Source organism: Taudactylus pleione, unplaced genomic scaffold (genome assembly GCF_031769625.1).
Source record: "Taudactylus pleione unplaced genomic scaffold, aTauple2 ptg000016l, whole genome shotgun sequence".
Classification (NCBI taxonomy): Eukaryota; Metazoa; Chordata; class Amphibia; order Anura; family Myobatrachidae; genus Taudactylus; species Taudactylus pleione.
This window is the reverse complement of record NW_028284418.1, coordinates 13,967,631-13,989,941: the sequence shown is the minus strand read 5'-3', so window position 1 is coordinate 13,989,941 and position 22,311 is coordinate 13,967,631. Positions and strand designations below refer to the sequence as shown.

The 22,311-nt window shown below is 43.4% G+C and overlaps 1 protein-coding gene across 1 annotated transcript; it reads left to right on the top strand.

The window, feature by feature from the left end:
- The first annotated feature begins 740 nt into the window (after positions 1–740).
- SIRT7 (sirtuin 7) lies at positions 741–22,241 on the top strand. Its single transcript, XM_088474770.1, has 10 exons — positions 741–987; positions 1,063–1,200; positions 4,121–4,225; positions 6,679–6,749; positions 6,837–6,909; positions 15,037–15,135; positions 20,204–20,440; positions 21,237–21,317; positions 21,750–21,856; positions 21,941–22,241. The coding sequence occupies exons 1-10, from the start codon at positions 910–912 to the stop codon at positions 22,131–22,133; spliced, it is 1,182 nt and encodes a 393-aa protein (XP_088330896.1). The 5' UTR covers positions 741–909; the 3' UTR covers positions 22,134–22,241.
- Positions 22,242–22,311: the final 70 nt, after the last annotated feature.

Sequence of the window (22,311 nt, the reverse complement as noted above, 5' to 3'; positions counted from 1 at the left end):
ATAGGAGGATAGGCAGTCAGTAAGAATATATGGCGTCAGTAATAAGATAGGCAGTCAGTAAGAATATAGGAAGTCAGTAAGAAGATGATAGGCAGTCAGTAAGAATATAGGAAGTCAGTAAGAAGATGATTGGCAGGCAGTAAGAATATAGGAAGTCAGTAAGAAGATGATAAGCAGTCAGTAAGAATGGGCAGTCAGTAAGAAGATGATAGGCAGTCAGTAAGAATATAGGAAGTCAGTAATAAGAGGATAGGCAGTCAGTAACAATATAGGAAGTCAGTAATAAGAAGATAGACAGTCAGTAAGAATATAGGAAGTCAGTAAGAGGATAGGCAGTCAGTAAAAATATATAGTCAGTAATAAGATATGGAGTCAGTAATAAGATAGGCAGTCAGTAATAACAGGATATGCAGGTAGTAAGAATATAGGAAGTCAGTAATAGAGGATAGGCAGTCAGTAAGAATATATGGCGTCAGTAATAAGAAGGCAGTCAGTAAGAATATAGGAAGTAAGTAATAGGAGGATAGGCAGGCAGTAAGAATATAGGAAGTCAGTAAGAATGGGCAGTCAGTAAGAAGATGATAGGCAGGCAGGAAGAATATAGGAAGTCAGTAATAGAGGATAGGCAGTCAGTAAGAGAATAAGAGGTCGGTAAGTGCATGCGTCAGTTAACAAAAAATAAGAAGAGGACGCAAGGTGCGCTGCCGCCGATACCGCCAATCCTGGTGCCGGTGTGGCCGCCGCCTATGATGAATATAAAATAGGAAACGTGCGGCGGCGCTAGCCTACGGCTACCACGTACTGTCCACAATACATTTATATTAGTTATGTGACGCAGCTTCCGGTGCCGGTAACTCACGGAAGCGGAAGTTCTCTGTCTCCAAGGTAAGCAAGAAAGTTACCGGTATAATGGGACGTGCAGAACGGAAAGCGGAAGCCCGAGAGGAAATTGAGCGGCGTGAGCAGCACCGGGAGCGGCGGAGACAGGTAACGGGAGAGAGCGGCGAGGCTGCGGCATGGAGGAGCGGGGAACGGCAGAAGTAACGGTCAGTCTCCCTGCAGATCTCCCGGATTCTCTACAAGCCGGAAGCCGAGCGGAGTCCCGGGGAGCGGAGGCTGCTGGAGAGCTGTGCGGAGCTGGTGCAGGAGTTGGAGAAGCAACGGCAGCGGAGGGAGCGGCTCCGGTACCGGGAGCAGGAGGTCGGTGTGTCACCCGCTTGTATCTCATCGGTAACAGGGTGGGTGATGATGGTCTCCAAGCGGGAGGGCTTTGCCAGTCACCATGGGGTATATCCCTGTCAGCTAGATGTATATGGACAATGGGTGCTGATAGTCACCATGGATGTCATTGGTAGTCCTTCTATAGGCAGGAGAGATGGGTGATGGCTGTCACCATGGATAAGGCACTGGTAGAAGAGCAGGAGGGAGGTTGATGGCAAATACCATGGAAACCTCACTAGTAACTGAGCCAGATTGTGGGTTGGTGGATGACAGTGAGGGTGGATCCATCGCTGTCAGGCACTGAGAGGGCAGGTGATGGCAATGTCAGGATACTGGGATAATGTTTAGCTCTTTACCCCTGCTTACAGGTCAGACCTGATGGGACTGATACAATTATCATAGATCTGCCATTGGCATCACCCTGATGTCAAACTGCGCCCATTAACGTAGACAGTGGGGTCTATTCACTAAGCCTTGGAAAGAGAGAGAAGATGGAGAAAGAGAGGTCCCAGCCAAGAGATAAAATGGGGAAAGATAAGTCCCAGACAACCAGCTGTGTTTGAAAAAAATGACAGGAGCTGACTGGCTGGGACTTATCTTTCTCCATTTTCTCTCTCTCCAAGGCTTAGTGAATAAACCCCAGTGTCCACTGATTTAGTTGTGCACCTCTACAGGGTGTGAGGGAAAATCAGTGAAGGTGCATAGTTTCATAGCGAACTCGGCAAGCATGCTACATAATCCCCACAGAGAATTTAATCTGGCTTCATTTATCACCCCTGGCCTTCCTGGTACTTCGATGTGGTTCAAATAAATTGCCTAGATAGATAATAGGTTCAACCCTATTTATATATAAAATATATATATATATATATATATATATATATATTTTTATTTTTTTATTTTTTTTAAAGCACACAACAGATCATAATAGTTCATCACACTGCAAATTACACACTCCTGTATGTCACCAGCGTATTTGTCTTGGTCAGTTAGATGTATAGTTCCAGCTGCTGAGCTTCACTCCTCTATTCATGTAACCAAGACTAGATGCAATGTCTTTTTACTGTTAGTGCCTGCACAAAGAAAACCCTCCACAGAAGCTTCTCAATCCACTGACAGCCAGTTCTTGCCACTCTGCGACTTCTTGGTAGCCAATACACTCCACCCAGCATCCAGTCCTACTGGATTAGTGATTCTGCGTCAGCACTGACCAGGTTATATGAAGCAATAAACACACTTTTGCACTGGAACTACATCTTTTAAATCTTCCTGTTATCGCAGAGACTTGCTACACTAGGTTTGGCCCTGGAACCTCCACCAGCCTTTACCCCGTTACGGTCGCTATGTGCAACCTGTCTCCAGCATGTCTAATCGGACAAGACGCAACTCAGTGGAGTGCCTGTGGCCTGTTAATAGACACATCTCCTACAGTACAAAGGAAAATTGAATAGAAAATAGCAATGTGGGCAACTATGCATGGTAACATTTAAGAATACATATATATATATATATATAATTATAATATATTTGTGTGTGTGTGTTATAGTACATACAGTATTAGACAAGATTGTGAGAAGGGGACTTCCAGTGGGCTAAACATTTACTATCAATGCCTGATGGCCCTGATCCTGCCACAGGCGGTAAACATAGATGTAGTACTGGTAGCCACACTTGATTGAAGGTAGTCACCATAGATACCTCACTGTAAACTAGAAAAAAAGGTTTAGGCTGTGCTGACTTGTATCTGTACAGAAGGAGGAGTCAAGAGTGTACTATAAAAATAAACTTTTTTTCCTCAAAGCAAAATAACATAAAGTTGTAAAAACCTACATATAAAACATATTATACCACTGTAAAAGATAATGACATAATATAACTGAGTGCTACTCATGAGACATAATTGTTAAAATGTATCGCCTTCTGCTCAATATAGAGGACAAAGGGGTCTATGTACTAAGCAGTGAAAAGTGGTAAGGTGCCAGCCAGTCAGCTCCCAACTATCATTTTTCAAACACAGCCTGTGATATGGCAGTTGGGAGCTGATTGGCTGGCACCTTATCACTGACATCACTTTTCACTCTGTCTCTAATCACTGCTTAGTACATAGACCCCATAGTCTTTGAAACCATGTATCTCTTTAAATGTTAATGGTGACTTCAATGGACCGTTTTTCATCCAATTTATTCAGTATCAAAGGCAGTCACTTGGCATATAATTAGATAAGTAACGCAAAATCATCCACAAATTAGTTAATTGGCATGTAAATTCAGAAAAAAATTCATCCAGCAGACCTATTCAGTTACTATATTTGCCCGCCGGTAGCTTGATCATGCAGGCTTCAAACAATTTGTCCGGACAAAATAAATACCTTCTGGCTCATTGACTGTCTGCACACCACCTCTAAGCTACTCACCGGTTACCCGCTTGTTGCACAGTGAAATAGCGGGGTGATTATCAGTGTGAGCAGTGCTGTATTGTAGATATAGTTTGTTTGTATTAGGCACATCCAGTGTGCAGCCGGTGACTACCTCAGCCTGTGGGTCCGCCTGCTGTCATGACTCGGGCTGAGCGTGGCAACACAAATGGTGACTGACTCAGCCTGTGTGTCCGCCTCGCTCCTGGCTTCCACTGTTGTAACCCGGGCTGATTGTGGCAGCACAATGGTGCTATAGGAGGTCAGTGTCCTGTATACCCACAATTCCTAACACGTTTCCCCATATAGCATATGGGTTAATCAGACGAACCAATATGCTGTATGGGGAAACCCGTATTGCAGAATTAATCTGATTTTTGTGACCTCTAGAAATACCAATACTGTATGTGACAGCGAATGTTAATGTCTGGAATGCTGTCTGTTGTTGGTGATTAACAAATTAATTACGGTATATTGCCTATTCAGGTTGTTGATGAAGCTGAAGTGCTTCAAGAGAAGGTTCTAGAGTTGGCTGAAGCTGTGCGTGGGGCAAAGAATATGGTGATCTACACTGGAGCCGGGATCAGCACGGTATGGAGGAGCAAGCATCTGATAGCAGGAAAGGGGAATCAAAACCACTTTAAGCTCTTGGCCGACAGAATAGTTTAGCCATTTGAAGTTGGTTAATGGAGCATTCTTAATTGCATCTTATGTATTGGGGTTATGGGTGAATTCAAATATCTGTAAGGCATCTTGTTCTAATTGAAGCATGGACAGTAACTTTTTCCACTCCCACTGGAAATAATGAGAGCTGTACATTAGCTATTTGTATATTAGTGTTTTTTTTTTTTTTTATTGTGACACTGGTGCATTACCTGTTACCATAAATATTTACATCCTTTTCACCACAGTAAACAGCAATAACATACTTAAAGAATATGATTAATGCTGTGGCATAAAAAAGCAAAATATAACAATAACTAAATGCATACAATGTAAATCTATGAATTTTGAAAAAATTGCAAGAGAATATTACAATAGCTTAATTATGGGACCGTAGAAAACTCCTGTCTGTTGTCCTACTAATTATTATCCATTTCTCCTCCCAATCTTTTCATTGTTTCCCATACATCTTTGACAAAAAATATTGTAAGCATACATTAGTGTATAAAACTAATTAGAGAACAAACTAAATCAAGACTTTATTAAAATCAAGAATTTGCGTGGGACATCCAGCACATAGTGATTTGATACTTGGTTATGACATCCAAATATAAAAGTTGCACTAACATGCAGTTGGCAGAATCTTGAGGTTTGCCACTTAAAAACTGTTACAGTAAAGGGATGTGAGTAGGAGGACCAATCTGAACCTGCTGTCTATATTGTTGTTTGATACAGGCAGGGTGGTAGTATGTTTGGAGGCAAGTGATACAACAATAATCAGTTGACAGATGACTGGTATTGTGTTGTTACAGGTCTAGAATGTTGTATGTGATGCATGGGTGAACGTCATTTGCAGTGCTAATATAATTTGGTATGAGCTGTTGTAAAAATATGGTATTTTTTAATCTGGTGTCTTATTCTGTTGGCATTTATTATTTTTTAATAACATTTATGTATGTAGCGCCAGTATATTCCACTGCTCTTTACAATTGGGGACAAAACCTTTGTAAAATGAGACTGGGTAATAACAGAAAGATAGAAAGGTATTAGCTTAAGTTTAATTTTCTTACAAAATGGAATCCCTCAATGCACTCCATGTAATATCTATCCCATATTTTATAACAGGACTTGACAATTTTTTCTAAAATCTAGGAGCCAGACCACCGTACCCCAAAAAAATTACAGGAGTGAGTGAGGAGCACAGCTCTGTGTAATATGCAACTGTTATACACACTATACTAGTCCACAAAATGGTCACAGTTGAATGGATACAGTAAAATGGAGGCTCCCCTCGCTGCTCTGCACAGCCCTCCTGCTCCACCCCCCCACCCTCCAGTAGTAACGGACCACATTTCACATAAAATAATGGTGCCAGAAAGTACAACAAACCCCCCTCCCCTCGTGGTCACACCACTATCCCTCTGAAGACATTCCGCAATACCTGGCCACGCATAGACCCTACTACCGGAGAGCTCTATGCAGCCAGAGATAGGAGAGAATAGACAGCTGGGACGTACAGAAGGATCAGAGTAGACTGGGACAGACAGCAGGGATCAGAGCAGGCCAGGATGGAGGAGGAGTAGTCAGTGCAGGCCGGGATGGACAGAGGCACAGCAGTCACCACAGGCGACACTCAGCACATGCACTCCTGTGCATGATATGAACACAGCAATACTATAGGCACGAACCTCCGCCGGAGCTGATGAAGATCTGCTTCCTCCCTCACTGCAAAATCTAGTAGTCAGGCAGCAAAATCTAGTAGCCATGGCGACCTGGCCCTCGGGATTTGTCGAGCCCTGTTTTAGAAGCATTTTTTACTTTGTATGTTAGGAGAAAATTCTGAAAGCATTAGAACAATTGTGAGAATCCTCATCTAGTATTGGCCTTCCATTACTAGTATCATATACTTTTGGGGACTTAACAACCCGGTTTTGACATTGCATTTAGCAGTATCAGTCATTAATGAATTTCAGGTAGTATTTCCTAATCCCTTCCTTCCCCGTCCCATTTCACCTCTTTATATCTGGTTATGTTGCAATATGATGTGCAGCCACTGTTCCCAATATGTACATATAAAGAATCATGTAAAACTGAACCACTTATGGAACATATTGTAATAAATTTGAGATTGATTTTGGTAAAGAGTAACCTGCCAAATATATGGTGCCAATTTTGAGTCTCCATTTTAGTTTTATTATTTTTATTTATTTAAGGATGTTAAATCTAAGAGCACCTGTCACCAACACGCAGTAGAGTCAGGCATTTTGTGTACTAAACCAATGAAAAGACTGCTTAAGTATCAGCTTGTGACCTCACTCCATGACCAGTAGTTTAGCCAAAGGTTAGTGGAAATTCATGTGATGTCTGCTTGCTTCTTACAGGCAGCTGCTATTCCAGATTATCGGGGACCAAGTGGTGTGTGGACTCTTCTGAATAAGGGCAGGAGTGTGAGGTGAGCGGTGTCCTATGAGGGTAGCCTGTCTTATGGATCCTTAATGAGAATATTTTAATTATTTGTGAATAATTGTTGTTTCCATAGTACTGGAGATCTAAGTGAGGCTCAGCCAACCTTGACGCACATGTGCATTGCACAGCTACATCGAGCAGGGCTGGTAAGCGTTTACAACTGCTTTTCTGTGCTGTCTTGTAGATGGTGATAACTATTTTACTGTGTAGCCTAGTCCTAACCAAATGTATTGCACCAATATCTTTCTGCAACAGATGTGTAATGGTCCCCTTCCCTGCTGTTTGTCTCAAGTTTCCTGAGCCGATACTCCTAAGAATGAAGATTCTCTATAGTATAATTTTTTTTATTTTGTCGAAAAATATTCGGCCAGCATAAGTATGTCCAGCTCACAGTTCACCCATACACTAAACGTCGGGTTGCCATTACCAAAAATTGTATAATTTTGGGAACTAGAGATCATTGAGCATTTTTAGTTTCTTCTCCATGTCGCTGTCTACTAAAGAATGGAATTATTTTTTTTATTAGGCTATTTATATAGTGCCGCACTTTACAGAGAATACAGTCAGGTCCATAAATATTGGGACATTGACAGAATTTTCAGATTTTGGCCTCTATTCACCACCACAATGGTTTTAAAATGAAACAAGCAAGATGTGCTTTAACTGCAGACTTTCAGATTTAATTTGAGGGTAATTGCATCCAAATCGGATAAACGGTGTAGGAATTACAACAGTTTCAATATGTGCCTCCCACTTTTTAAGGGGCCAAAAGTAATGGGACTATCAACTCAAAAGCTATTTCATGGACAGGTGTGGGCTATTCCCTCGTTATTTCATTATCAATTAAGCAGGTAAAAGGTCTGGAGTTGATTCTAGGTGTGACATTTGCATTTGGAATCAGTTGCTGTCAACTCTCAATATGAGATCCAAAGAGCTGTCACTATCAGTGAAGCAAGCCATCATTAGGCTGAAAAATCAAAACAAACCCATCAGAGAGATAGCAAAAACATTAGGTGTGGCCAAATCAACTGTTTGGAACATTTTTATAAAGAAAGAACGCATCGGAGAGCTCAGCAACACCAAAAGACCCGGAAGACCACGGAAAACAACTGTGGTGGATGACAAAAGAATTATTTCCCTGGTGAAGAAAAACCCCTTCACAACAGTTGGCCAAATCAAGAACACTCTCCAGGAGGTAGATGTATATGTGTCAACGTCAACAATCAAGAGAAGACTTCACAAGAGTGAATATAGAGGGTTCACCACAAGATGCAAACCATTGGTGAGCCACAAAAACAGGAAGACCAGATTACAGTTTGCCAAACAACATCTAAAAAAGCCATTACAGTTCTGGAACAACATCCTATTGACAGATGAGACAAAGATCAACTTGTACCAGAGTGATGGGAAGAGATGAGAAGGAAAGGAACTGCTCATGATCCAAAACATACCACCTCATCAGTGAAGCATGGTGGTGGTAGTGTCATGGCGTGGGCATGTATGGCTGCCAATGGAACTGGTTCCCTTGTATTTATTGATGATGTGACTGCTGACAAAAGCAGCAGAATGAATTCTGAAGTGTTTCAGGCAATATTATATGCTCATATTCAGTCAAATGCTTCAGAACTCATTGGACGGCGCTTCACAGTGCAGATGGACAATGACCCGAAGCATACTGCAAAAGCAACCAAAGAGTTTTTTAAGGCTAAAAAGTGGAATGTTATGCAGTGGCCAAGTCAATCCCCTGACCTGAATCCGATTTGAGCATGCATTTCACTTGATGAAGACAAAACTGAAGGAAAAATGCCCCAAGAACAAGCAGGAACTGAAGACATTTGCAGTAGAGGCCTGGCAGAGCATCACCAGGGATGAAACCCAGCATCTGGAGATGTCTACGCGTTCCAGACTTCAGGCTGTAATTGCCTGCAAAGGATTTGCAACAAAGTATTAAAAAGTGAAAGTTAGATTTATGATTGTTTAGTTTGTCCCATTACTTTTGGCCCCTTAAAAAGTGGGAGGCACATATAGAAACAGTTGTAATTCCTACACCGTTCACTTGATTTGGATGTAATTACCCTCAAATTAAATCTGAAAGTCTGCAGTTAAATCACATCTTGTTTGTTTCATTTCAGAGCCATTGTGGTGGTGAAGAGAGGACAAAATATGAAAATTCTGTCAATGTCCCAATATTTATGGACCTGACTGTATTTCTGTCGATAATATCTGCCCCCTTCCCCAGTAGAGCTTACAATCTATATTCCGTATCACATGAGTACACGTACACACTAGGGTTCATTATTTGTTAGGAGCCAATTAACCTACCAGTAAAGTTTAGGAGGAAACCGTAGTACCTGGATGAAACTCACTGAAACACGGGAAGAACATACAAAATTCATGCAGATAGTGCCTTAGTCAGGAATTGAGTTATGACCTCAGGACTGTAATGTGAACCACATATAGGGGGGAATTAAATTGCTGTGTCGCACCCCATCTCCCGTGATGAGAGATTGGGGTGCGATATTCAATTGATTTTGGGCACCCATGCATGTCACACCCAAAAAGACAGGGTTTAGCTACAAAAAAGGAGAGTTATGGTAAAACTTACCCTTGTTAACTCTTTCTTCGAAGTCCATAGGGTCCACAGGGGAGACAATGGGGTGTAGGTGGGACTTGGAAGACTAGACACCAACAGCAAAGCTTTTCAATCCCAGGATGCTCAGGTCCTTCCCCCTATACCCTCACACAGCCTGAGGGCAACTCGGTTTTGTTAACAAGCCCAATGCAGGATAGGAGAGAAGGAAGACTGGTACACTGAAGAATCACACTCTCACACAGAGAAGGAAACAAGTGACCAAGAGAAGAAACCCATAGAAGCAAGGTGCGTTTGCCCTGTTGACCCTATGGACTTCGAAGAAAGAGTTAACAAGGGTAAGTTTTACCATAACTCTCCTTTTCTTCTTCAGGGTCCATAGGACTCCACAGGGAGATGATGGGCATGTCCCAAAGCAGTTGTTCAAGGACCGGGATGCTCCTGAGCTGAAAGGAGAACTTGGCACCTGAAGGAATCATCCTGAGAGGAAAATGTATCAAAGGCATAGAACCTAAGAAAGGTGTGGACAGAAGACCACGTGGCTGCCTTGTATAGTTGTTCGGCAGACACGCCACGGTGGGCTGCCCACGAGAGTCCTACAGAGCGAGTAGAATGAGCAGATATTCTAGCCGGCGCAGGAAGACCCGTGTGCGTGTAAGCCTATGAGATAGTCATGCAAAGCCATCTGGCCAGAGTCTGTTGGCTGGCCATCCCTTCTTGTGGAATCCATATAGGACAAAGAGGGAATCCGATATCCTGATGGAACTAGTACGGTCCAGATCCAAAGAGGCCTCCCATGCCGAGGGGTTTCGTGATTGAAAGGCCGGAACCACAATTTCCTCATTAATGTGGAAACGAGAAACCACTTTAGGAAGGAAGCCAGGGCGCATTTGAAGAACAGCCCTGTCCGGATGAATGATTAGAAATGGGGAGCGTCAGGAAAGTTCCCCTAAATCTGATACCCTACGGGAAACTGAGTCTTCTCAGTGAGCCATTTGATATCTACTGAATCCAGTGGTTCGAATGGAGGTTCCTGAAGTACGTAGAGAACCACGACAAATCCCACGGAGCCACAGAAGGGACAAAGGGAGGTTGTATACGTAGAACATCTTACAGGAAGGAAGAGGAGCAATTCTGCGCTGGAACCAGATGGATAGAGCAGAGACGTGCACTTTCAGAGAGGCTAGGCGGAGTCCGAGATCCAATCCAGCTTGAAGAAAGGCAAGGATTCTAGAAACCCTAAAAACCTGAGGGTCATAGTTTCTAGTAGCACATCAGTGTTAATATGTATGCCACACCCAGTGATAAATCCTGGCAGAGGCCGGTTTACGCGCTCTGAGCATGGTCTAGACCACAGAACTAGAAAACCCTTTAGACTTTAAGAGGAATGTCTCAAGAGACCACTCCCCTGCATGCAAGTCGTGATGGCTGAGGGAATCAGCCGACCAATTGAGAACCCCCAGGATGAATACTGCGGAGATGGCTGGGAGATGGCGCTCTGCCCATGTGAGAATGCAGGACACTTCTGCCATTGCTGATAGACTTAGAGTACCTCCTTGGTGATTGAGGTAGACCACTGCCGTGGTGTTGTCGGACTGTACTTGTAGTGGCCTGCCCTGAAGAATATTCTGAGCCAGAGTGAGGGCTTTGTAAATGGCTTGGAGTTCCAGAGCGTTGATTGGTAAGATCGCCTCAGCCTGGAGTCCAGCATCCTTGGAAGGAGTGCTGGCTGGTCACTGCGCCCCACCCGCGGAGGCTTGCGTCCGTGATGAGTGACCAGTCCGGAATCCAAAAGGGTCGACCCTTTTTTATGTGGGACGTCTGTAGTCACCAGGATAAGGACAGGCGAACCTGAGAGAGAGAGGGGCTCATCATCTGGTATCTGAGCAGATGGGCCAGCCTGTTCCACCTGGAGAGGATCAGGTGTTGTAGGTGCCTGGAGTGAAACTGAGCGAACTTCACCATGTCGAAGGTGGGCACCCTGGATCCCAAGGTCTGCATTGCAGAGTGAATTAACACTCGGCGACTGTGGAGTGCACACTCTGTGCTGTAATACAGAGATTTTGTTTGCTGTCAGAAAGATTCTCTGAGCCTGAGAGTCCAGGAAGGCTCTCAAATGTACCATTCTTTGAGAAGGGGTCAGGGAAGACTTTTTCCAGTTGATCAGCCAACCCTGTGTCTGTAGAAAGGCAATGGTTACTTGTAGATGGTGGTGAAGAATTTCTGGGGAGCTTGCTAAGAGCAAGAGAATCGTCCAAGTATGGGAGCAGTCTAATCCCCTGACGACTAAGATAGGTCGCCATAACTGCCATGATCTTGGTAAAGACCATAGGAGCTGTAGAAAGCCCAAAAGGCAGTGCTTGAAATTGGTAATGTTGCTGTAGGATAGCATATCAGTGATACTGCTGATGAGAAGGCGCTATAGGTATATGTAGGTAAGCGTCCTGAATGTCCAGAGACACCATAAAGTCCCCAGGCTCCATAGCCAGGACAATAGAGCGTAGGGTTTCCATACGAAACCTGGGCACCCTGATAAATTTGTTCAGAGACTTGAGGTTGAGGATAGGCAGATGAGAACCGTTGGCCTTCTGAACCAAGAAAAGGGTAGAATAATAGCCCTTCCCTCGCTGTGATGAGGGGACCGGAATTATTACCCCCAAGAGCAGTAAGGACTGAATGGCCTTCTGGAGGAGCAGGGCTTTGCTTGAGTCCGATGGAGGTCCTGTGCAAAAGAACTGCTGGGGGGGACGCCTCAGGAATGAGAGGGCGTATCCGTGTGAGACCACTTTTACCCAGGCGTCTGAGGTGGTCTGACGCCAGAGCTGGTCGAACTGAAGAAGTAGGACTCCTACCTTGGGAGCCACCAGGGAGAGGCCCCCGCCGTCAGGCTGAAGGCTTGTCCTCAGATTTGGTAGGTGGACGTCTAGTAGCCCAGGTCTGTTTGGTCCTAGGCTTGGAGGCCTTAGTGGATGCCGACTGCCGTACAAAGGACTGACCATTTGCTTTTCCTTGGGGATGAAAGGATGACATCCGAGGCTTCGTAGTAGATGCACAGGGCAAGAACGCAGTCTCTGAATCTTGTTCAATTCTGGGCCAAACAGGATATCCCCAGAATAAGGCAGAGACTCCAAAACCCTTTTAGAGTCTGAATCTGCCTTCCATGAGCGAAGCTAAATAATACGGCGGGCTACCACGGAAGTCGCAGATGCCTTGGAAGCTAGGAGACCAGTATCCAAAGCTGCCTTTCCTAAATAGGAGGCTGCATCTCTAATGTGAGATATGTAGGACACCTGTTCCCTTGAAGCATCAGAGGGAAATGTGTCTTCTAGGGCGTTTCCCCAACTCTCAATGGCTTTTGCCACCCAGGCCGTAGCCCTGGCAGGCGAGTAATAGCTCCTGTAAGAGAGTATATAGATTTCAGGAAAGCTTCAATCCTTGTATACGTAGTCTCCTTTAAGGAGGTTGAGGTATGGATAGGTAAGGTAGCGTTCTTACCTAGGCGTGTCACGTGGGAACTTCCCATTTAGTGCAATCAATAGCTGGAAAAGGGTAAAAGGAAATCAAGCGTTTAGGCAGCTGAAACTTTTTACTAGGTATATTCCATGCTTCACACATAAGACCAGATAAATGATCAGAATGAGGAAACTCTTGGAAAACTACCTTCTGTCGCTTAAATAGTGGCTATTTTGCCTTAGGGTTCTGCCTCTTCTATTTCAACAATAGATTTTACAGCTCACAAGTGCAGGTATATTCAATTTAGAGGGGGACGTCTTCTCTCCTGAGGGGGAGTCTGAGTGAGAGAGGTCTGCATCTTCTGCCTCCCCAGATGATAACTAAGACTCTGATAGCTGGGTGGACTGGGAAGATAACACAGCATGCTTAGTAGGTTTCCTAGATAAGTCTCTCCTATTGCAGCATTTGTTGAAAGGCTGTAGAGGTAGCTGCTAGACTCTGCACTGAGGTAGAAAGTATGTCTACCTATGGGAGAGGCAAAGAATTCGCAGGGAGTACCTGTTGTGGCCATCCCATAGGGGTTTTGCCAAAACCTGGTAAAAAAGAAACCCTGGGGGAGTCCTGAGGAGAGGATGCAGGGGCTGATGGGCCAGGTGTCGTATAACAAGCTGCACATAGACCATCTTGAATGAGATCCTCTGGAGCTAAGCCCGCTAACCAGGACTTGCAAGACACCTGAGTGGGAGCAGCAGACTGCTTATTATTCTTGCCCATGTTAGACATAGCTGCAAGGATAATGTAGCACACAATCTGCCACAGTGCAGTGAGCAACCCCAATATATGTAACAATAAGGCACAGTGTAGTACGTAACACAGATATCCCCTATGTGACAGCCCTCACAAATATAGGTAGATGTGAGGTACAATGAACCCCCTATACCTCAGTATGCCAGGGTTATAATGAAAGGGAAAGGTATAAGCTGACAGTTGTAGAAAAAATGAACAGACAGCAGCGCTAGCACAAGTCACATACAATGCAGAGTATACAACATAACTGCAGTGGGCACTAAATTCAACTACACAGACCGCAGTGGCTTGTAGGAAATAGCGCTGTATAACCTGGCTCCTGGAAGAGGTATACAGGGAGACCGGACCCAGCGTTCCTGGATACCCGAGGCTGATGCAGAAAATGGCTGCCGTGAGTCTCTGAGGGGGCGGAGGGTGAGGGAGGAGCAGCTCAGGGGAGGCAAGACTGCAGTGGAATGGCACCCTGAGCTGGGGGAGGAGCCGCAGGGAGAGGGCCTTCTCCCCTTTGCTGACATCAACCACCGGGTCTCTGGCCTTAGCTGTCCCCTGTATAGGTTACACCCTGGTAGTCTAGCGGAGTCCCAGACAGCACCGGGGTCCACATCAGTGCCTCTGGTCTGCCTCCTGAGACCGGAGGTAAAACTGCGCATAGACGCGGGAACCCGCCTTACCTGTCCCTTTGAGTCTGTGGTGCAGTCTGGGGTCCGAGAGTACCTAGCCGAGGGCTGGAGTAGCGGTGCTGCGGAGGGGTGATGGAGCAGATGTCCAGAGGACTGTCTAGCGCTGCTTGCTCTGTATGAAATAAAATATAAATCATAAAAATAAAGCTTGGGCTGCTTAACAGTTTGGACACCAACGCAACTGAGTTGCCTTCAGACTGTGGGCAGTATATAGGGGGAAGGACCGGAGCATCCTGGGATAGAAAAAAAAAGCTTTGCTGTTGGTTTCCAGTCCTCGTAGTACCACCTACACCCCATTGTCTCCCTGTGGAGCCCTATGGATCCTGATGAAGAAATCATACTTATTGCACATTTCTGCTTTCCTGCCTGGGTTGCTGTGAGCAGAAATGTATGCTCCTGCGGCTGTACGCTTCCGAACAGAGCAAAATTTGAATTGCTCTGTCGTGCGCCCGACACTATCAGCCGCAGGTGAAAATAATTGAATCCCCCCCATTGTTTTCTCCCATATAGTAGCTCCTCTGTTTTTAGGTATTCTTGTTACAGGATCTTATGTGCTTTTGGTTCTCCATTATCATTTTTAGAGGAGCTGAAGCTACTTGACTTACACTCTACATACACATATTATTATGATGTTTTCCCATAGCATTTCTCTGGCTTTTAATGCTCTATGAAACTCTTGTGTCTTCTGCATTAGTATTGTCTGCGATATTGGTGTAATCCTCTTTTGCACTATAATATTGTAGGTGCAGCATGTAGTATCGCAGAACTGTGATGGGCTTCACCTTCGAAGTGGTTTATCCCGAGAAGTGACTTCTGAGGTTCATGGAAATATGTACATTGAGGTAAGGAGAGATAAGCATGTGATCGCCTTTTTAATGGTTTCTAATTTATCAGGGTAAGCTGAGCATATTTTGAAGACCTTTCTTCCTCGAGCAGTAGTGTGCACTGGGCAATAATGTATGTATAATTGTATTGTACACCCTCCTTCATGTATGTGATTCTGTGGACTAGAGTAGGATCTTTGGAAATTGTCTCTTGCTCATCGGTTGTTCTTTAAAGGTGGTTACATAAAACAACCACTCCACTCCTTGCCACCCTGGTTCCACGAAGTCTGGGTTCGGAGGTTTAATCAATAAAATCTCTTGCAAAAACAAATTGAAAGCTTGGGCGAACAAGACCTGCTCTAGGCAGAATTTGGCTTTCTCATGTTCACTGTAGGATTTTTATTTTCACGAATATGGCTGGTCACTGAGGAGGGCACATTTTAATTTAAAGGGCAAAAGTTTGGATTCTGTGTGTTACTAAAGTTGAAATATACAGTTATTGTAATTTATGTAATCCGTGTTATATTAGTATATAATATTTATACTATTATATGTAATAATAAAACTTTCCCATTCAACTGTTTCGTACAACAAACCCCTTAAGTGCCCATCAGCCCTCCGTCATAATATGCCAATTGCCAGTTTAACATAGAGGACACTGTGGGGCAATATTTTCAGTTTCTTGTTAGGTACTTCAGACATGGCTGTATGTACAGAAGTACAATCCATTAGAGGAAACTGGAGACCTCAGCCTGATCACATTACTTCCATCCTTCTGCCAGCGTGCATAAAACTTCCCCTTCTCCAATACAAGGTGCCAGGGCATCTGGTCTGCCTCAGAGATCAGCGTCACCCTGGTCCCTGGTTTACTTATCTACTCCTGTACAGGAGCCATGATCAACAAAACATGATGTGAAAGTGCCGACAGGCACATCTGTGAAATATGCAGAAAAGGGCAGGGCGCAGCTCCCTTCTAAAAGAGCCTAGCAGGAACATTACTTCAGAAAAATAGTATCCATACCTCTGAGCAGTCCAACTGCTGCCAGAGGTCTTATAGGCTTTGCTGTGCTTTCATTCAGGTTGCAGCACACCAGAAAGATATATATTTTTTTATAATGTTTCCAGTACTACTAGCAGGCACTCCTCGACTGCTGCTCCGTGATCCTTTCATGGGATGTGATTGCAGGGGTGTGGTGTACTAGGTTGGCATTCATAGTGTCAACATGCATCATGTCGGCATGCTTAGCATGTGGACATTGACCATGTAGACACTGCTGAAATGTCAAAATGATAGAATGTCGTCAAACCGACAATGGTGGTCTAGCGGTGTCTTACCTGGTCCCGTGGGCAGCAGGGTTTTCACCTGCGGCTTCCGGCTCCTACCGGTCACGTAAGGGGTTAGTTCTCGTGGAGTCATCTGATGCGCCAGCATTCAAGTGAGTACAGTCCTCTTACCCCTACTCTAACCCTCCCATCCTGCAGCCTAGCCCTAATGTCAACATTGTAAACATGTCAACATTTTGAGGATGTTGACACATTGCCTATCAACATTGCGAATATCGCCATTATGGCTTCATTCAGATTGCAGAGCAACATCCCAAAGACAGCTGGTCACCTTTTCTCACAACTGAAATTGGAGACCATTTTTCCCAGTTATGGGTGTCCCAGTAAATTCATCCAAAGATCAGGCCATGTAATGTCCCATGAGATGCCAAATAAGCTAAAGCAACATCCAGTGGTCTTCAAGCCTCAACATGGTAAATCATAAACTTCACGAGAATACTATCCAAAAAAGAATGAGCAAGAATAGCTTTCCTGGAAGGGTTAACAGGAAATAGCCCCTTTTATCTTTTCCTCCCACAAAAGATATCATTGCTATGTATGGCTTAGGTGTGGAATATTGTATTTGAAGGAAACATGACTTCTGTTTTGGGAGCATTGGACCTGATATTCAGTTGCACTCAATTCTGAATGTGTGCGCTTCAAGCGATATTTAGCAAACTGCACATGGTGTGTGGGCTGCATTCACAACTTATTGTGCTTACGAGCAATTCCGAGTCGTATGCACTTCTCGCTTGCTCTGGATGGGCATTAAAGCGTGGCTATGGGGCATTAATGGGCATTCATATGTAGAATAAATTTGCAATGTGTCTGTACACACTATTTCATCCTATTCTTATCTGTACATATGCAAAGATCTTTCCAATTTCACTCTGATCTCCTACAAGAAGGATGGTGCTAGTGCAAATGGTAATTATGGTGTTCACTGCTGATTTTGGTATTGCAGTAGCATAGATGCATAGAACTGTGAGTACTGGTGAATGTTCACACTGGACTTCCGATCACAGAAAGCAGCCAGGATAGCGTCCACATTACGTGTAATTCAGAATTGTGCGTCTGGAAAAACAAACACTGTATCCACTGAATAATCCAATACTAAATGTTGAACCCGTTGGTGGAGGGCTGACCATCTACATAATAATTGATCCCACTATAAACTCCTCTCAACCTAGAGAAAACTATGAGACCATTTATCCCAGGGTATGCATGGCAATATTGTATCATGTAAAAGGACAATGATCCTAAGAACACAAGCAAATCTACAACAAAATGACTGAAAATGAAAAGAATCAAGGTTTTGGATTGGCCAAGTCAAGTTCTAACCTCAACCCCATAGAAATGCTGTGGCAGAGCATGTAAATAACTAGGTAAGATCGAAAGTTATTCGCCAAGATCCTTCAGAGCAGACTGGCTAACTATCACACCGGACCTGACTCACCCTGATCAGGTCGAGTTCATATCAGGACACCAAACGTTAGACAATACTAGGAAGATAATTGATCTAATGCATGTAGTTAACACTTCGAAGACCCCTGCCCTGGTGGTGTCCCTAGATGCCGAGAAGGCCTTTGATAGGGTCTCCTGGCCCTTCATGCTACGCATTCTCGAGTTCATGGGTCTCTCTCTGTCCCCTTCGTAGACTCTGTCACTGCGCTTTACCACAATCCTACAGCTGCTATCCTTGCTATTGGTTGCTTCTCTCCAGTTTTTGCAATTTTAACAGCACCCGGAAAGGGAGGATGTCAACTGTCACCAGGGGATGTAGTTGGCGCGGCCATCGGTCTAAGTCCCGATGGCTGAATCCCAACAAGGGACTTAAGATAGGCGTCGAAATACAGACGCCTATCTTAATCCCGACACCGGAACACAGAAGGACGGCTGCACAAACGTTCTTATTGTCAGCAGGGGGGGGGGGGGGGGGGGGGGTTAGGTTTAGGTTACATAGCGGGTTTATTGTTAGGTTTTGGGGGAGGGGGGGTTAGGATTAGGCACTAACGGGGGAGGCTAAGGTTTAGGCACGAAGGGGGGAGACCTAGGGTTAGGTACTAACAGGGAGGGTTAGGTTTAGGCTACAAGAAGGGAGGGTTAGGGGGAGAAGGGGAGAGGGTAAGTATACTTACCCGACCCCCGTCGGGATACCAACCATTGGTATGCCGCTGTCAGTATTGACAGGAGGCAGCCAGCATTACATCCCGATTCCGTCACCACTCCTATTTGCCCTTTCTCTCTCTCTGGAACCCCTTGTGGCCCGCATTCGTTTGAACCTAGATATCTCTGGCGTTACAATAGGCTCCTCTAAGTATAAGAAAGCCCTCTATGCAGACGATATCCTTCTTACTATTCCGAATCCCCACATCTAACACCCTTCTGTGTTGCATGAAGTCACTTAATTTGGCCGTTTTTCTAATTTTAAAATGAACTCTGGTAAGACGGAAGTCCTGGCCCTTAATGTCTCCCCCGAGGACCAAAGTCGCCTTTCCTACAACTTTTAATTTAAATGGCAACCATGACAATTAAAATACCTTGGGATCTTCTTAAAACACTATGATTAACTCTTCCCCACTAATTTCCCCCCTCTTGGATTCTCTCAAAAAGGACCTTCACTCATGGAATAGTCTATACATCTCATGGTTAGGTAGAGTTGCAGCTATCAAAATGAAAACCTAGTTGACAGAATCTCACGAGTGTCGATGGGAGGCGGACATGGGCGAGCCATTGGAGCCATCAGGAACTGATTCACCGTGAGATACCTAAAAGATCAATATGCACCAGTCTTAAGGAGAGTTCCTATAAGCTCATGTAAAGGTTATACTACGACCCACATCTCCTTATTATATTATGATCTTTTCGTCTGTATATATTGCTAAGAACATCCATTGTAATATTGATGCTTTAACTGCAATTTATTGAAATACATTTATACCCTGGTCCTCCCTCCCTTTTTTTTTTTTTTCTTTCTGTACCCTCTCCTACTTCAGCTTATTATTACAATAAAATTAATCAAATTCTTGTTTAAAAAAAAAATGAAAATAACTGGGCAAAAAAAGATTACCCTTAAACATCACTGAACTTAAGCAGTGATGTAAGTGGGAGTGGGTCTAAATTACTTAAATATGATGTAGACAATATTATTACTATAGATTATCACTGCTTAATGTGATTGAACATGGTTTCTTTGTTTTTTATGTTTAATAAAATAATGAATGACAAAGTAAAAGCAGTTTGGTTATTTGTCACTGCAGTGGCCAGCTGTAATAGTTTGTCCTGTGATTGTAGCATATCATCACCTTCCAGATTCCACTCTCCTAACTCGTACAATGTGATTTTGTAGGTTTTCTTTGAACCTGACATTTCTATCTCACTTGCACAGCTTACACTAATATAGGCATGTGTGTCCTACTACAGGTCTAAACGTCCTCCCCACCACTACAGGCGGCTGGGTTCTAATGTTCTGTTTATACTGCACATATTGCAAGGGTATGTGGATGCATATATTTTGGGGTCATGGGACTAGAACAGTGTGGGCACAGACTGGCATATGATGTTTGGGAACACAGGATTGGTATAATATATGTGGATATTGATGGTGTACTAGATTTACAGGCACAGGGTTAAAGGTACATTTTTTTTTTTTTTAAATTCCATTTATTAATACTCCTTTTGTTACAAGTTGCCTATTTCCTAATAGTTAGGTCTAGTTTGTATTTTCTCCAGCTGTCCTTTAATGATTTTCTGTCTCCTGTAGGTTTGCACTTCCTGTTCCCTACACAGAGAATATGTGCGATTATTTGATGTGACGGAACGCACAGCCCTTCATAAACACAACACAGGACGTTACTGCCATAAGTGTGGGGGAGAACTAAGAGACTCTATAGTTCACTTTGGAGAGCGGGGAAGGTTGACACAACCATTGAACTGGTCAGGGGCAGTGAAGGCTGCTGAGAAGGCTGATGTCATTCTCTGTCTTGGCTCCAGCCTAAAGGTAATTTATCATCTGCAAACTCTGTGTTGTGACTAGGTTGTGCTACAAATACACTAACAGCTGTCCAACTGCTTAATGTGGACCATTTTTTATCTTGAAATGAAAACATCCTGACTACTGTACACCTCTTCTTCTATATCTCATCTATAAAAATACTTAGCGGACTGCTACAGATGACAAACTGGTGCATTAATTAGCATAACCACCAGAGAGACTTGAATGATTCATTTGCTGAATAATGATGATATTTTGTTAATGAAGATAGCTGGGGCAGATTTCTTATCTTATTTGTCATGTCTAAATACGTTTTCAGCAGAATTGTTCATAGTCTCCATGTTTTGTAGGGCTACAGACTCAGTTATACCAGCATCTTCTATAGCACTGCATCACCTTATCCTCTAGTTGAGCTACAGTCCATAAAATGGTAGTGGTTCAGATTTCTGAGTAACTGCCTGTTGTGACTGCAATTTATTAATAAAGTGTGGAAAGCTTTGGGACTTTGACAAGGGTGTTCCTTGAAGACCGCTCCTTGAGATACAATACAAATCTCAAATCTGCATATTATATTTGCAGCACTATGTATAAGTATTATCATATGTTATATATCTACATGAAATGCTATGTATTAGTACTATCATGTATGTTGTATATCTACATAAAATAATAGGTACCTGTTGACACTTTGCTTTTCTCCAATATTAAGTTTTTCTATTGTACTTGTTTCTCATTTTTTGTTGCTTACATTTTTCTTTTACCCAGTTATGTTTTCTTCATTAATTTTGGTCTGTTCTTTCAGGTCCTGAAGAAATATCACTGTCTGTGGGCCATGAATAAACCTACTACACGACGTCCCAAACTGTACATTGTTAATTTGCAGGTAAGATACAATATTTGTGTAAACACATCAGGACTTCTTTTAAAACACATACAAATATTTCTGGTTTGTACGGATCCAGATCTTTATTTTGTTCATTAGTACAATTTCGCTATGTAGGTAAAAACACATTTATCCATGATGATCAGTCTACTGTTCTAATGTGATGTTTAAAAATGTTTTCAGTACTCTGTGTATTAAAACCTCTTTTTGGTAATAAAACATGTTAAAACTTTTGCATTCTGGATTTCAGACAGGTTTATTTTTTAACAACCACATTAGAAGTACCAATGTTGTGTTGTATAAGTTATGCACTGCGCTGGCGTCCTATAAATAAAAGATAATAAGCAGGTTGCTGCAAAAGTAGAGAATAGGTGCTGTAGGCAATATAGGCAACGACAATGTATCTTCCAACCAAACTGTATATTTCCTCAGTGGACACCTAAAGATACAATTGCTAATCTGAAGATTAATGGGAAATGTGATGATGTCATGCAAATTCTGATGGATGAACTTCAGCTGGACGTTCCTAAATATGACAGGTATCTTGCTTTGTATTTCTATGGCCGATGTGGTTGCTCTTCCTCCTGACATATGGCCTGCTCTCACAACTTTCTCTTCCCTAGATCTCAGGACCCAATATTCTCTATGGCTGTACCCTTGCGTCCTGAAGAAGAAGGCAGTCACACTAGAAAACCCATCAAGGCCATGGAGATTCATCATGTGCCCACAGAGCAGACTCTGCCAGTCTCAGAAGAACCCCTCAGCGGGGGCTGGTTCGGGAAAGGATACACAAAAGGAAGAAAATCAAAAAGATAGCTTTATAGCTGTTTTTATTAGCCCATAGGTTCTGAATAGGCTTAACATTGCACAATCCTAGAGAGCCATGCTGTTTGCACAGTGTATTTTTTTTCTGTTTTGTCTTGTTTTTAAATTGTTTTTTTAAATAAAATGTTTAATTAGAAAAGTGTCTGTCGTTTATAAAAGCAGTCCTGCT